The sequence below is a fragment of the Solanum dulcamara genome, chromosome 6 (genome assembly GCF_947179165.1).
Source record: "Solanum dulcamara chromosome 6, daSolDulc1.2, whole genome shotgun sequence".
Taxonomy (NCBI): Eukaryota; Viridiplantae; Streptophyta; class Magnoliopsida; order Solanales; family Solanaceae; genus Solanum; species Solanum dulcamara.
In genome coordinates this window covers 10,635,450-10,651,985 of record NC_077242.1, presented here as the reverse complement: position 1 = coordinate 10,651,985, position 16,536 = coordinate 10,635,450, and the positions used below count along the sequence as shown (strand labels likewise).

At 37.0% G+C, this 16,536-nt stretch overlaps 1 protein-coding gene across 1 annotated transcript; it reads right to left on the bottom strand.

The window, feature by feature from the left end:
• Nucleotides 1-6,175: 6,175 nt before the first annotated feature.
• Nucleotides 6,176-9,354, bottom strand: LOC129891918 (protein NRT1/ PTR FAMILY 6.4-like). Its single transcript, XM_055967401.1, has 5 exons — nt 9,205-9,354; nt 8,780-8,900; nt 8,474-8,691; nt 7,595-8,136; nt 6,176-7,217 (listed from the first exon to the last, which is right to left on the bottom strand). Exons 1-5 carry the CDS (start codon nt 9,205-9,207, stop codon nt 6,326-6,328), a joined length of 1,776 nt encoding a protein of 591 aa, XP_055823376.1. The 5' UTR covers nt 9,208-9,354; the 3' UTR covers nt 6,176-6,325.
• Between the last annotated feature and the right edge of the window lie 7,182 nt (nt 9,355-16,536).

Below are 16,536 nucleotides of genomic sequence, written 5' to 3'. Positions count from 1 at the left end.
CTATTGTGTCTAAGGGTAAGTTTATTTCCTACCTTAGGGCCAGGAAGCTAATCTCAAAAGGATGTATCTATCATATTATCCGAGTGAAAGATGACAGTATTGAGTCTCCATTCCTCGAGTCGGTTCCGATTGTCAATGAGTTTCCTGAAGTCTTTCCTGAAGATTTACCTGGAGTCCCTTCGAATAGGGAGATCGACTTTAGAATTGATGTTCTTCCTGATACCCAGCCTATCTCAATCCCTCCATATAGAATGGCTCTGGCTGAGTTGAAAGAGTTAAAGGAGTAGTTGAAGGACTTGTTAGATAAGGGATTCATTAGGTTGAGTGTCTCGCCATGGGGTGCTCCTGTCCTATTTGTGCGAAAGAAAGATGGGTCCCTTAGAATGTGCATCGATTACAAGCAGCTAAATAAGGTCACCATAAAGAATAAATATCCTCTCCCTAGAATAGATGATTTATTTGATCAACTTCAGAGTGTCACTTGTTTCTCAAAGATAGACCTAAGATCTGGCTACCATCTGTTGAAGGTGAGGGAGTGTGATATTCCAAAGACCGCATTTCAGACTCGTTATGGCCACTTTGAATTTTTGGTCATGTCCTTTGGGTTGACAAATGCCCCCGCAGCTTTTATAGATCTCCTGAACCGAGTATTTAAACCATATCTTAATATGTTTATGATTGTATTCATAAATGATATTTTGGTCTACTCCAAGAATGAAGAGGAGCATGCCCATCATCTTAGAGTCATCTTGCAAATTTTGAAAAACCAGGTATTGTATGCAAAGTTCTCCAAGTGTGAATTTTGGCTTGCATCAGTGGCCTTTCTAGGCCACATTGTATCTGGAGATGGTATTCAGGTTGATGTTCAAAAGATTGAGGCAGTGAAAAATTGGCCTAGACCCACATCCCCAACAGAGATAAAAAATTTCTTGGGTTTGGACGGCTATTATCAAAGGTTTGTAGAGGGATTCTCATCCATATCATCACCATTGACTAAGCTGACCCAAAAGAAGGCTAAGTTCCAATGGTCCGATGCTTGTGAGGAGAGTTTCAAGAAATTGAAGACCAAGCTAACCACTACTCTTGTCCTTACTTTGCCTGATGGAATAGAGGGCTTTGTGATCTATTGTGATGCATCTAGAATTAGTTTGGGTTATGTGTTGATGCAGAGAGGGAAGGTGATAGCCTATGCTTTAAGACAGCTTAAGGTTCATGAGAGAAATTACCCAACTCATGACCTTGAGTTGGAAGATGTGGTATTTGCGCTTAAAATTTGGCGTCACTACTTGTATGGAGTGCATGTTGATGTATTCACCGATCACAAGAGCTTACAATACGTCTTCAGCCAGAAGGAACTCAACCTGAGGCAAAGGAGATGGCTCGAGCTACTCAAAGACTATGATATGAGCATCCTCTACCATCCAGGTAAATCTAATGTTGTTGCTGATGCTCTTAGTAGGTTGTCTATGGGTAGCACTGCCCATGTGGAGGAGGGGAGGAGAGAATTAACGAAGGAGGTACATAGATTAGCCCAATTGAGGGTTCGTCTGGAAGAGAACAGTGAAGGCAGAGTTACTATTTAGGATGAGTCTACATCCTCACTTGTGGCAGAGGTAAAGGAGAAACAAGATTAGGATCCCGTCCTTCTCCGATTGAAGGAAGTTGTTCACAAACAGGAGGTGATGGTTTTTACCAAAGGGGGAGATGGTGTGGTGAGGTACCAAAATAAATTGTGTGTGCCAGATGTCGATAATATTCGAGAAAGGATTATGGCCGAAGCGCATAGTTCCAGATACTCTATTTATTCGGGCTCCACAAAAATATATCATGACTTGAGAGAAATCTATTGGTGGAGTAGGATGAAGAGAGATATTGCGGAATTCGTTTCCAAGTGCCCGAATTGCCAATAGGTGAAAGTTGAGCATCAAAGACCATGTGGCTTGGCTCAAAATATAGAAATTTCAAAATGAAAGTGGGAGATGATCAACATGGACTTTATTACAGGTTTGCCAAGGTCCCGAAAGCAACATGATTTGATTTGGGTGATTGTGGATAGAATGATGAAATCAGTTCACTTCTTGACAGTTAAGACTACTGACACCGCAGAAGATTATGCAAAGTTATACATTCAAGAGATCGTCAGGTTGTATGGGGTTCTCTTGTCTATCATCTCAGACAGAGGAGCTCAATTCACTTCCCAATTCTAGAGATCCTTTCAGAAGGGACTGGGTTCAAAGGTGAACCTTAGTACGGCCTTTCATCCCAGATGGATGGCCAAGTGGAGCGCACCATCCAGACATTGGAAGATATGTTGAGGGCATGTGTGTTTGACTTCAAAGGAAATTGGAATGATCACTTACCTCTCATAGAGTTTGCATATAATAATAGCTATCATGCAAACATTCAAATGGCTCCTTATGAAGCTTTGTATGAGAGGAGGTGTAGATCACCCATTGGGTGGTTTGAGGTGGGTGAAATTGAGTTGATTGGGCCCGATTTCGTTCACCAAGCCATGGAGAAGGTGAGAGTCATTCAAGATAGGCTAAAGACAGCCCAAAGCCGCCAAAAATCTTACACCGACGTGAGGAGGAGAAACTTAGAGTTTGAGGTGGGTGATTGGGTATACTTGAAAGTGTCACCCATGAAGGGCGTCATGAGGTTTGGAAGGAAGGGGAAGCTCAGACCTCGATATATTGGTCATTACCAGATTTCGAGGCAGATTGGGAGTGTTGCCTATGAGTTGGAGTTACCCTCAGAGCTAGCCTCTATTTATCCGGTATTCCACGTTTCGATATTGAAGAAGTGTTTGGGCGATCCCTCATTGGTAGTCCCCATCGATAACATAGGAGTTATGGATATCTTGTCCTATGAAGAGGTCTCGATCCAGATTCTTGATCGCCAAATTCGTAAATTAAGGAACAAAGAGATTCCTCAGTTAAAGTCCTATGGAGAAATCAATTTGTTGAGAAAGCCACATGGGAAGCGTAGGAAGACATGAAATCTAAATATTCTCATCTATTCGTGCCTACCGATGAGAATGTTGAAGGTAATGTCCATTTCCTTGACTTGAATTCGTGTGTGCATTTTGAGCTTGATTGGTAATTTGTTTGAGAATTTGATTGGTTGAATGACTGAATTCTGATTATGATTTATACCCCGAGTCCATTATTGTTTACTCGTCATTCGAGGATGAATGATCCCAAGGGAAAGATAATGTAACACCCCTAAAATAATTTCGCTAAAGATTCAGACCCTTCTGGTGTACGTGTAGGATCAAACTCGATTATTGTGAGGTATATGCATGAGTTAAGATGAGTCCCTGAGAAATTGAAAAGTGTTAGAGGTGATGTGGGGACACAAAGGACCCCTAGGACCAAGCTAAGTCCAAAAGAGTTCGTCTTGGGTAAGTTGTCGAAGGAGTTCGTATGAGGGGTCGACTTCTAACGACCCTATCTTTTGAAAGACGACAATTTAGATGGCCCACGACCTATTAAATTAAAGTCCATCGAGTCTTCTTTCCAACGCCACCAAGAATGTAAATTTTGGAGTTCGGAGTCAAAAGATATGACGATCCTAAGACGAACTAGCACGGTAGGAATTTCAGGCCTGGGGTGCAACTGCTGGGAAATTGGGCTTGGTGCCACAGTGGCACAATGCGCTACTATCGCGCCAGGAACATGCCTCAGTAGTTTGGTCCCTGGCGCTGTGCGCCACTACGAGATGTGTAGAGTTTTCAAGTCTATTTTCTAAAACCCAGAAAATATGGGCTTGGCGCTGTAAGGGCGCGACGCGCCACTATCGCGCTAGGAACATGCCTTAATAGTTTGGTCCCTGGTGCGGCGCGCCACTAACAGATGCATAGGTTTTAGGCCTAATCGGTCTGGCGCTACAATGGCGCGATGCGCCACTATCGCGCCAGGAGCGTTTTTAGCCTATTTTTCAGAATTTTAAAGAAAGGGCAATTTGGAAATTGTCCCAAATTATATATGTATCAGCCTTAAACATTTTGGACCATTGTTCAGCCTCTCCATCTCTCTCTAAAAAGCCCTAGAAAATTTCTCTCTTCTTCTTCTTATTCTAGGAATCCTTCTTCAACAAGAAGTGCCTCCAAGAGCTTCAAGATTCAAGCTTTCCATTGAAGACCCAACATCAAATTTTTCTTCAAACCTTCACTAAGGTATGTAAGGCTACTCAAAGCATGGGTTGAGTCCACCCATGTGCCCTATACTTTCCTTGAGGTTAAATGTCTATAAGAATGGAGTTTCTTGATAGGTTTATGTTTGAATGAGTCTTGTCTCCTATTAATTTTATTCTTATTGTGTTGATGTTGTTGAGCTAAGAAATTCCTAAAACCTTCATGTTAGCATGAGTTGATGGAAATGGGTTGTTAATATGCTTTGTTGATTTCCTTAACCATGTGATTATATTGAATATGTCAATTTCCTTAAATGTGTTATTCCTCTTGAATTATTGGTTTAAAATCTTAGAGTTGTGATAAGTCCTAAGGATGTGATAAATGAGGAGAGGAATGGTTTGTTATGTTTGTGGGATGTTATAAATGCATATCTAATTTAGGCTTGATTGGGTTGATTGGAGGATAGAATTGATGAGTGGACAAGGTCCTAAATGAGACTTGCCATTATGACTCGATTGAGTTGAATTGAGGATAGAGTTGATGAGTTGGCAAGATTCTAAATGAAACTAGCTTTGAGGTCTTATTTGAGATGATTGGATGGAGTCTTATGAGGATGGAGTCATGGAAGGAGTATCGAGCACCGAAGCGGGTAAGAGTATAGTCCATACTCGAACCCCAAAAATTACGCCGCCAATGTAGGTAGGGATGGAACCGTTAAAGTCGGATGCTTCCCGTAGGATCGAACCCTTAAAGTCGGATGTTTCCCATTTTATTGTCCTGAAATGATAGGACTTGACTAATCGATGGAATCCATGATTAGGGAGGCGTTCATGCCCTGGCAAGGTATGGACGGGCGTGGCAATAATGGCAGCTTGTTGTACTATCACTGGCTCATAAGTGATGGTTGTCAGATAAGAGAAACTCACATTTAGGTCTTGATAGTACTCTGAGTCAGTTGGGTTGAGTGGCATGTGATTTGGTCCCGTCTAAACCATTTCTTGTTAGACTTAGGACACTTGGGTGAGTTGCTACTAATTTCTAAGTTGAGAGTTCCGAGTTGGTTGATCTTTTTTTGATGATTGTATTACTTGGCCATTTTACATACTCGTACATTCCACGTACTGACGTCATTTGGCCTGCATCATTTTATGATGCAGAGACAGGTACCAGAGATCATCAAGAAGCGCATCCTTGAATATCTACACACCTCCAGCTACTTGGTAAGCCCTCCTAGTTTCCGGAGGATGCCAGACTTTCTTTACCATTTTATTTGCTTTCTTTATTTTTGCTTGTTGGTAGCCATGGGCTTGTCATTGGCACCTCCTAGATTTTGATAGAGGCTTCATAGACCAGAGTGTGGGAAGGTTGGACTGTTATATTGAATAGTTTTATTATACTTGTTTTGTTGAGTTGATAGTGTTTGTCCTTCGGCCCCCATAATATGAATAGTGTGCTTATGATTGAGTCCTCCACTGAGTGAATGTGATTGAATGAAAGTGTGACTGGACCAGGTGGTTCGCTTGAAGGCCAGAAATGGTTTTCGAGTGCCGGTCACGTCTAGGGTACCCTCCCGGAGCGTGACATCAGTGCTCTTCCAAAATTCCACCGAAATCTCATTGGGCCCGGTCGCTCTCCCTCTCTTCATTCTGCTAATAGCACGCCTAACCTCCTCAATCCTAAAATACCTGCAGTACCCAAAGTCCCGAAGACTATGGGAGTGCGCCAAATCACCCAGTACAATGTCTCTGTCTCCTTTTATTTCTAAATCCCATAATTGCTGTCAATTTTCGCTTTCCAAGTGACAAAGAAAGTTCAAGTGATCTAAACTTTTAAATATATAAACTGATTATAGAAAAAACTTTCAAATGTACTATCCTGTCATTTTTAAATACGACCAGGTTCTACCTTCAGCATGCTTTGAAGTGTCAATATCACATTGCTCTTTCTGAATTGATCATATTTCTGCACTCTTTATGTCCTTAGAACATCCAATGTATCAGGGGGAAAAAAGAATGTTTTAATCTAAACAGAACTCAAGACTTGTTGCAAATTTGTATTGATGTCTTTGATAATTGAATACAGTCCTATAGAACAAACTCTGGAAATGAATGATTCGTTAAAAGCTTATATGCTGTGGTACGCCATCTTAATGAAGTACTTAACTTGTATTTGATTATCTTAACAGAGTATTTAAGCTTCCTCCTTCTCGTCTGCTTCGAGTTTCTTTTCCTTGTTGTTGAGGGGCAAATTCTTCCAACTCCCGAGCTCTTCTGCAGAATCCTCAATACTGCTAACGTTCTGCACCTTGTATTGGTGTTTCATTGAAAAAGCAATGAAAATCAAGAAATTAATTACTCCAAGCACCGCTAGCATCCAGTAGAAGTAATCCAGCTTTCCTTTGTTTAAATTGCTTTTAAGCCATCGTCCTTTTGTTGCTTTCTGTACAAGGGACACTAGCAAGCTACTCACGAAATATCCCATTGAGAGTGTGCTGAGAAATAGGCCTGTGCTCATAGATTTCATCCCTTCTGGTGCCTCCCTGATGAAAAATTCTAGCTGACCTACATAGGCAAAAGCTTCCCCGGCACCTACAATGAAAAATTGAGGGACTAACCAAAACGCACTTATATTGAAGTTGTGGTGGATGGCATGTTCCCTCCGTCGTTTTTCTACCAAAGCTGAAGCTACCATACCAACAATAGAGAGTAGTAGTCCAATTCCAACTCTTTGAAGGCTTGTGATTCCTTGGCTGTTGTGAGTGATTTTTCTGGCAATACGTACAGTGACTCTTTCATTTATGGAAGTAAAGAGAAGTATGCTAATAAAGAGAAACACGGATAAGGAGCCTGCAGGGACGGCAAAGTTGCCAACATTCCGGTTCATGAAGGTAGCTTGTTCAATGGTGAAGGTATTCATTTGAGAGTATACTGTCCAAAAAAGTATGCATGTGGACCATATTGGAATCAATTTAAGCACCATTTTCACTTCTTCGACTTCTGTAACTGTCGAAACTATCCAACGGTTCTTGCTATCTTCATTTGCAGCTGCAGAGTCATTAAGAATGGCTGCCTTGTCAAGACACCTATTTGAAAACAAGTACTGGTTAGCTTCTATTTAAATCAAGTAATTGTTTTTTACTTCTAGTTTCATTTGATGATTTCTTAATTTGTCCTATAACTACTACATTCAGGTCAATCCTGTCCATATATGTTAAAATTTCAGCGACTACATTATGATGCAATTACCTGTGAATATATGTTGGTTGAAGATTCCATACTTGTGATTTCTATTGCTCATTTTGTGCATTCTGTTTGGTATGATTAGGTCTGCCTAGCGATAACGGGTTGCCATCCTATGTTGGAATGGTCTAGTCCATGATCTACTATGCTTATCGGTGTTTTACATTGATAGTAGATAATAGTCTTATTAAGGTAACTTCAGTTAGTTAGATAAGCCTACCTCAACATATGTGTATGTGGGACTTTTGCATTGTGATATTCATTCAAGAAGCCAGGATCAGAAGGGTAGGAAAGCTTTCTCTTCCTCCAAGCTAAAAGTAGAACCCTCCATATGATAGTCAAAGGACTTCCTTGAGGCTTCTTGAATCTATACAATGTCGTTCCACCGATCAATACAGCGACTCCCAGGACCATCGTGCCTACTGATATCCCATATCCCCATCCTCTTCCTACATTGTCTTGTAAATACACCAACACAGTCACTGCAAACAGAGAACCAAGGCTTATGCAGAAATAGAACCTGTTGAAGAAGTATATCATGGACTTGTTTTCCTTAGGATCTGATGGGTCAAATTGGTCTGAACCAAACCCGGAGACATTTGACTTGATTCCACCACCACCAAGAGCTAGGATGTATAGTGCCGTAAAGAGAAGAGCAAGTTGTTGGCCGCTGGCTTCAATGCAATGATCACCTTTTCTTGGGTTACATTCAGGGGGCTTCATGCTTGGAATGGATGTCGCCAGTGTCAACAGTGTAACCCCCTGATTAGACACAAGATACATAGTATGGAAGTTCTCGTCTTAAAAGGGTATTTTATTACCCCTTTAACGTACAATAACATGTAGAAGAAGTTCCAAAAGAAACAAGATTTACATGTAATTATTTAAGCGAATAGCAAATCTTTTACCAGTTGGAAAACCAGACATGTAGGCTAGAATTGTGCACAAGTCTTATTTCCTTTCCGGGTCATTTTCTTATACTGAATCTAATGCTAGGCTACATGTTGTCTATTAGTATGAACACCCTTTTTGCCATTTCAGATTTTCCTTGTTGATATAGGACGCAAGTTCTCATCTTTAATTTGTTCAAGAATCTTACCACAGCAGCAATTGAAGCAAAGATTGCAACAGTCAGATAACGTCCAAGTTTAGCATCTGCCAAGAAACCACCTAGAAGTCCAAGAAGATTAAGTGTCCCCATGAAATTGGTGACAATGTTGGCAGATTTGGATGATGGAAGATGTAAATCTCCAACCAAGTATGTGACTAAATTCATCGATATCCCCATGACACATACCCTTTCTGATAGCTCAGTTCCTAGAATAAAAACTTCAGTTAGGTGACTGCAAAAACATGATTTGTGACACTCAAGATATTAGTCAAAGTTTTATGTTAGGGAGAGCACCTAGGATAAGTCCTGCAGCTAGCCATCCCCCTGTCCTAGACTTATCAACCGGATTTCCTCGAAAATCAACCAGATTACCATCTTCTGCACCATCTTTGCCAGCATGGTTATCAACCAAAACCTGTGCATGATTGAATGAAATCTTTGATGAGATATGTAAGCAACAACGACAACAATATACCCAGTGTAATTCCATAAATGTGGTCCGGAGAGGGTAAGATTGTACATAGACCGTATCCCTACCTTGTGGGGTAGAGAGGTTGCTTCCGATACACCCTCAACTCAAAAAATGAAGTTATTCGGGTAAGTTTTGCAAGCAAAAAAAAATGAAATGACAACAAAATATCAAGTTACGGAGCAAAATGAAGCTGATGAGATATGTAAGCATAGACATAATTAAGAAGAGAATAGGTGAGTCTAATTACCATTGCTGTAAGAGGGCCTTCACAGAAAAGGAGGGGAAATGGGCTGTTTTGGAATCTAAACTTTCTAGTTTAAAGAAAAATATGAGAACAAATGATTAGGCCAAAAGATAGAAAGGTAGACTGTAGCAGCTCTGCTACAATGTGTTCTAAAGTTGGAAGTTACTGGCTGATTGCAGCAAGTTTGTTTGTATTTGGAAGTATCATTTTGTGGTCGAAAAGGTTTACAATCTATTGAGCCATTAGATTGGAAATTGACATATCTTTGAATGAACGTGATTGTTCTTATCTCTTTACAATGGGACCAGTTGTCACAGTTATTCTCATTTTGAACTTTGATAGTGAATTGACATAGGCTAGAGAGAAGGAGAAACATAAAGAGTTTTTAACTGGATTCAACCGACGAAATGAGATCTCTTGCCGTGTTAAAATGAAGATTTCTCGTAATAAGTACGTAAAATTAAAAAAAAAAAGTTTGTAATGCACAGAAAACTATTTCTCCCAATTCATGTTTAGGTTGAGGTAAAAATATCATGTTAAATACCAGTAACAGAAAAAACTTATTTTTAGTTTCTTAACGTATAATCTTTGTTCAATCAATAGTCTTTAATGTTGTCATTTCTCGTGTTATAATTGGAAGAAATTAAACTGTCTACCGTGTATAGTAAGATTCAAGCATTTTGCTGTTTCCTCCGTGAACTCTTGAAAAAGGGTGACAAATTATTGAGTAATCTAACTTTTGCACCATATCGGGAAAAACTTCAGTACGTTTAAACTTTAAACAAATCAATAAATGTTAGTGTTGATTTTGTTTTGGTACTATGGATGATTATTCGTTTTCTGATTTAATTTGTTTGGTCCGCCATCATGTGTATTGACTAGTACTTATTTGGCCATATTATATTATTGCTTATTTCTCTCATAATCCTACCCAGGCCGCCCAAGCATCGTCCTTATCCCAATTCTCTGTTCTCTACCCCCAATTGATACAATGAGTATGAATATTATGTCAAGAAGCTTAAATACGCTAATAATACTGAAGTTTGAAATGTTTAATGCAATTATATATACCATGGATGGGGCCGCTTTTTTATTTTTAAGAAAAAATAAAATTATTACATAGGGCTGGGAAGAGGATTACGGGATGAGAAATCAAATCTCTTAGCAATAAGATAAAAGTTTAAACAGTTAATTAACTGAGCTATTGAGATTACCTAGGGCCAGGGCTGGAGTTGGCGTTATGTGTATTTTAATTTTCTTAATAAGCAGTGTAAGATGCAAGTTGTTTAATGAGTCGATAACTATGAGAGAATTTACAAAACAATTATTCTCTGTTCATTTTTACTTGTCCACTATTTCAAAAATAGATTTTTCACTCTTAACATATCAACAAATTAAAACAATTATTTTTTCCTATTTTACCTTCAACATTAATTACTCATTCTTCAAATCATTTCTAAAGACCTAAGATTATTTACAATTAATATGAATATTGTGGTAAAATACTCATATATGATATTAAGTATTGTTTTTAAAAAGGAGTGCAAAGCTCAAAGTGAACAAGTAAAAGTGAACGGAGGCAGTGGCGAAGACACATACACTTGAGAGGTGTCGACCGACACCTCTTCATCGTGAAATTACAATGTGTAGCTAGATAAAAATATTTTTTATGTATATATATATTGACACTCCTTGACTTCTACGCCATTTAGCTTCTTTATATTTTGATACTCCTTAATCGAAATTTTGGCTCCGCCACTGAATGGAGGGAGTAATCAAGATTTTGCAGGGAAGTAATGTAGAGAACGGCAGAAGAAAAGTATAGTTGGGAAGACCTTCTGCTAGCTCAAGATCGTTAACTAAAATCGGAAGATTCAACTAAAGAAGAGGAAACTAGAAAGGAAAATGTGTATTTTGGTAAGAGAACTTTATTATGAAAGAAAACTCTTTTATTTTTGTTTGTTTAGGGTTGATTACAAATGCCTAATGTCATCCCTTTTTATACTTGTGTGGGATGGTTCTAGATATTATAAGTTCTGTACTATTCTATGACTTACTACAAATATCTAACTCTCTAGAATATCTACACATTTCTTAGATACATCTACAAGAATATATATTCTAGTAACTTTATCTTCTGCTCTAGAATATCTAGACATTTTTTTAAGGTAATTTTATTGGTTTCGTTCACTCTCATATTTATTGTGAACTATAAATAGTTAAGAACATTAACCTTGAATATAAACTGGAGCAATTGAAGAGTTCTAACAATATTGAGGTTTACCGTTTACGTAAAGTTTTAGCCGGTATAGTGCTAGCTGGGATGGGCATTTGGTATTTTCAAAGTTGTCACGATAAATCAAATTTTGTACGATAAATCCCATTATGAAAATTCGGTCGCCAACTTGGAATAAATTTATTACTCAACATCATGAAATTTATCGTCGATATACAAGGAAAACAAAGTATTGAGCCATGTTAAGCCTACAAGGCTACAACTTGCTTGTTGGCCTTCTTTTTTTGTTGTTGGTAATTATAAGACGATATTATATATATTATGCATCAATACATAAGGGCTGGCCAGTATAACTGCTAGCAATATCAGTAGTTCATAAATCAAAATTAGTAGAATTATCCGAAATACATAATAGCCTTAAAGGCTTAACAAAAAGAGTTCCAACTTTATTTGCTTTCCGTCTTCAAAGTAAGAGTGTTGGTGTCATTGTCTTTCCTTTGCAAGTATGTTGGCCATGCTCTATTTCCTTTCACATATTCTCATTGTATTGTTGAATATACCTCATTTACCCTTTACAAAATGATCACTCATCTGATTTCGTGAAGAAAAGAAATACATTAGGGACTAAATAGTAACAAATAAGAGGAAAGGGTGCAATTTAAATTTTTTTTACATACTTTAGGGGTGTAAAATGCATGAAAAGAGCTAAAAAAAATCTAGATTTAACCATTCGATATTCAAAATTTATTTGTTCGATTAATTTCACGTCGAGTAAGTTTACAAAGGGCCAATTTGTTTTTTATTAAGATTAAAACATTTGAATTTGAATGCACATCTGAATTATTAAATTTCTATCTTTAGTTTTGATCACATCTTATATCTGATGCACAGGTACGTTTTGCATTAGATAAAAAAGGATGAGTTTTATGTAATATATATACATTTAAAATTGAATGATAGTACCGGCGGAATTTACTCTCAATTTTTGCATCAACAGCTGTGCTTCCAGATTGTCATTTCCTTTTGCATCCATATAATTACTTGTGAAATTAATTGAATAACATCTAGAATTGTAGTATATTTTGATTAGACAAGTTCAATCATTATTCTTAGACGACGTCCCATTCGAAATTGTTGGAAGTTGTGGCTAATGAGGATCGGTTACGAACTCTTAGATATCGTTTGGCAGCTATGTTTGATTTGCTATTTAAAAATTCCCAAAACCAATTGGCTTCTAAATGTTTTTTTTTTATTTAGATTTTTACGCTGTAGATCTATAATTAAGGATTGTTTTAATAAGTAACAACATTAAGTTTAAATTATTTCAAAAATAACAGATTTATTAACTATTATACCACAAAAATGCTTACCTGTAATAGAAAATATATTTTCTAGAATTGATCTGATATTATCTGCTAGCACTGTGCTATGAAAAGGCTTAATGGTGCATTTGGTTAAAAGCTTAGTTGTTTACCAAAAGGAACAAGAATCTATTCCCACTTAGTGCATTTTCCCCCTTTCTTTAATAATCCACTCATATTCTAGAAATCTTAAATTTATTTCTGACAAAGAAAATAATAATATGGAAAAAAAAATTAGGATAGTAAGACCTTACCTTATAGTTTAAATGTGTAGTTAACAATTTCATCATATAATTTTCTCATAAATATATAATTTTCTCATAAATTTATCACCTAAGACTTTCTTCGCAGAGACGTGCATATCTTGTGCGAGAAGGCGGCATACGAAGACATCCTTTTATTTTGAAGGTCCAAATTGAACTAAAATTATATAGTCAAAAGTTCATTAGTCATTTTGAACCACACAAAAAGGCACCTCCCAAGAAGTGAATTTCATTATTAAAAAAAATATATTATATATAAATGTACTTTTTAACTTGGCATTATTAAAAAAAAAAGCATAAACAAGTAGACACATGTGTTTTATGTGATAGGATGCCTTGTAGGATTCAAAACTGTTATGCAGAACGCCACATAGGATGCATGTGTTTACTTAGAGCCCGTTTGGATTGACTTTAAGTTGGTCAAAATCAACTTAAATCCCCTTTTCAGCTTTTGGACGTGTTTGCCTAATGCTAACTTTAAGGCAGAAAATTCTTAAAGTCAGTCAAAAATGAAAAGTTAGGATTCCTAACTTTTTTTTTCTAAGTGCTTAAAGTCATTTTCTTTGACCATGAAAATTATTTTTATATCCCTTATATTTTAACTAAATTCCCAAACTACCCTTTTTATTCTTTTAACCCTAAAATTCACATAATTTTCCTCATTTAAGCACTTTTATCCAAACACTCAACTGCTTATTTATAAAAATAACTTTCAGCACTTTAAAATTCTAAAAGCACTTCATACATAAAAATTACTTTTTTAAGCCCATCCAAACGGGCTCTTATTCAACTTTTGAATAGTTTAAGTATCTACTTATGCACACCCAAAGTTGGAGAGCATAGATGTCTGTTGAGGCCAAGTTAAAGGGCACATTTATGTATTATGCCAAAAAAAAGGTCCAAAAAATCGAAGAAGGACACATCAGAGACTTATGCTGCATTCATGGACGTGGACAAATAGTATGATGAAAGCTATTGGTCTCTTGTTCCTTTCCAAATGTTATTGTTCTGATCAGAGGCGAATGCAGAATTTTGAGGTTGTGGATGCCGCACGACATACACTTTGAAGAGTAGTGTTGTTCCAATATTCACATTAGTCAACTAAATAAGTTTTATGATCATGTTTTGACAACACCAATAGCCTTGGCTAGTTGTTTACTTGATTCACTCAAATTCCATAAATCATTGTATGAACTCAAACAAGCTCCTAGGCAGTGGAACTTGAGGTTAACTGAGTCTTGCTCAAGTTGGGATTTCATCAAAATCATCATGACTACTCATTGTTCACTAGGCAAGCTGATAGTGATATAATCATTGTGCTAGTCTATGTGGATGACTTATTGGTCACTGATAACAATATAAGTCTTGTAGATGATACTCAAAGGGACCTACAAAAGTAATTCAAAATGAAAGATCTAGGTTAACTCAAGTTCTTTCTAGGTATTGAATGTGCTAGCTAGGTCCAATCAAGAAATTCATATGTCTTAGAGGAAGTATACCTTGTAACTGATTGTTGAGTGTGGTCTAAGGGGAGCTAAGCATGCAGGAACTCCACTAGAGTAGAATCAGAAATTAACCTCAGTAAAGTATGATGAGTGCATTCCACATGAAAATGGGATTGAGGATCAAATACTGCAGGACCCTGAAAGGTACCAAAGACTGGTGGGAAGGCTCCTATATCTCACTATGATCAGACTTGATATAGCCTTCTTAGTGCAAGTACTGAGCCAATACATTCATTATCCTAAAGAATCACACATAGAAGCAACACTTAGAGTAGTCAGACTCCTAAAGGAGGCTTCAGGCCTTGGTTTGCTTTGTTGATGCAATCTAAAGACACAAATACACTTACTGCCTACTATGACTCAGACTGAGAAACTTGTCTAGAAATAAGGAGATTTGTCACTGGATATCTAGTGAATTTTAGTGGAGCACTAATCTCTTGGAAGTCAAAGAAGCAAGAGAGAGTGTCGAAAAGCTCAGCAGAAGTTGAGTTCAGAAGCATGGCCAATTGTACAGCTAAGATCACTTGGCTAGTTAGTCTGTTCAAAGAACTGGGAGTTCAAATTGAATTACCAATTAGTATGATTTGTGACAGCAAGGCTGCAATCCAAATTGCTGCAAATCCCATTTTTCATGAAAGGACCAAACATATTGACATAAATTGTCATTTTGTAAGGGAAAGAATATGCCAAGGAATGTTGAAACCTGAGTTTATAAACATAAAGGACCAACTAGCTGACCTGCTTATAAAAGCCTTTGGAAAGCTCAACATCAACAGTTGCTGAACAATCTTGGAGTTATTGAATATATTCAAACCATGAGCTTGAGGGGGAGTATTAACCATAGCATAGAGTTAGCAAGCTACCATGGTTAAGAGTTAGTTACGGGTTGTTAGCAGTCAGTTATAATTTCCTCTTCTCTGATTCTCTCTATTCTTCTCTGTATCTTTTTCTTCTGCTGCTTATGTTCAAGCTTCATCAATGAAATTATCATGCCTTGAAAGCCTTGTTAACTATTTTTCATAAAAACAATATCCCTAAGAATAAATTCGAACCCATGACCATAGCAGATATAATTTGACTATTTACCAATGGACCTACAAAACCAATTATTTCTTTGGATAGCATGTGATATATTTATACAATTTATATATATTTATACTTATATATACCGAGTTTCGGGTGCCACAGCACCCCAAACTTGTACATAAATCCGCCCCTGTTGTTGGGTGCTTTTGGCAGGGATACCCATACGCTGAATCCTACTACAATATTTCCCACAAAATTATAGTCTAATCATTTGATTGCTTTGTGTGGATTTTACGGAAGTTTATCCACATGCTTATGTATGCCTCAACTTTATCCAATATTCTCAAACAAAAAAAAATTCTCTTCTTGATTTATGATCAAGCGGTGGGACGGAGCTACGTACAAGCGAGGGTGTAAAAATTAGATCTTGATCAGTCTAACTCACACATTAAAACTTAATTCAAAGGAAGGAGAATTGTCTAATCCTTATAAAAAAGATTGTCATCTCATTAATCATCGATCCATGTGAGATTTTTTTATTTGTCAATAGAGTGATGAATTCAAATTGAATCCTCTTATCGAGAAACTATATTGTATAAATAGGGTAAAACAAAAAAAAATAGTAGACGTTTGGCCATAGATTTATAAAGAAAATCACTTTATTTAGAATTTGTAGAGCTAAAATTGAAGATGAAGTTGTGTTTGATTATATTTTTTGTAAAAAATATTTGAATAATGTTTATGCTTAAATATGACAAAAACAGGTTATAACTTATAAGTCATTTTCCAAATTTGAAATACAACTTCAAATTTTATTTAAAATTTCCATAGCCAAACACGTTTTTTAGAAAAAAGTGAATCATTTCTATGATCAAATGGATCCTTAGTCATGTATAGATTGTTAAATCTTTTCCGGAGGTAGATGTAGTTCATAAGTTACGTAT

Bases quoted from the DNA above. Each gene is read 5' to 3' on its own strand.
- LOC129891918 (XM_055967401.1), bottom strand. The intron at 8,692-8,779 runs GTGCTCTCCCTA...TTTTTATTCTAG, and splicing joins AGCTGCAGGACTTATCCTAG to GAACTGAGCTATCAGAAAGG. The intron at 8,137-8,473 runs GTAAGATTCTTG...GTGTCTAATCAG, and splicing joins TTGCTTCAATTGCTGCTGTG to GGGGTTACACTGTTGACACT.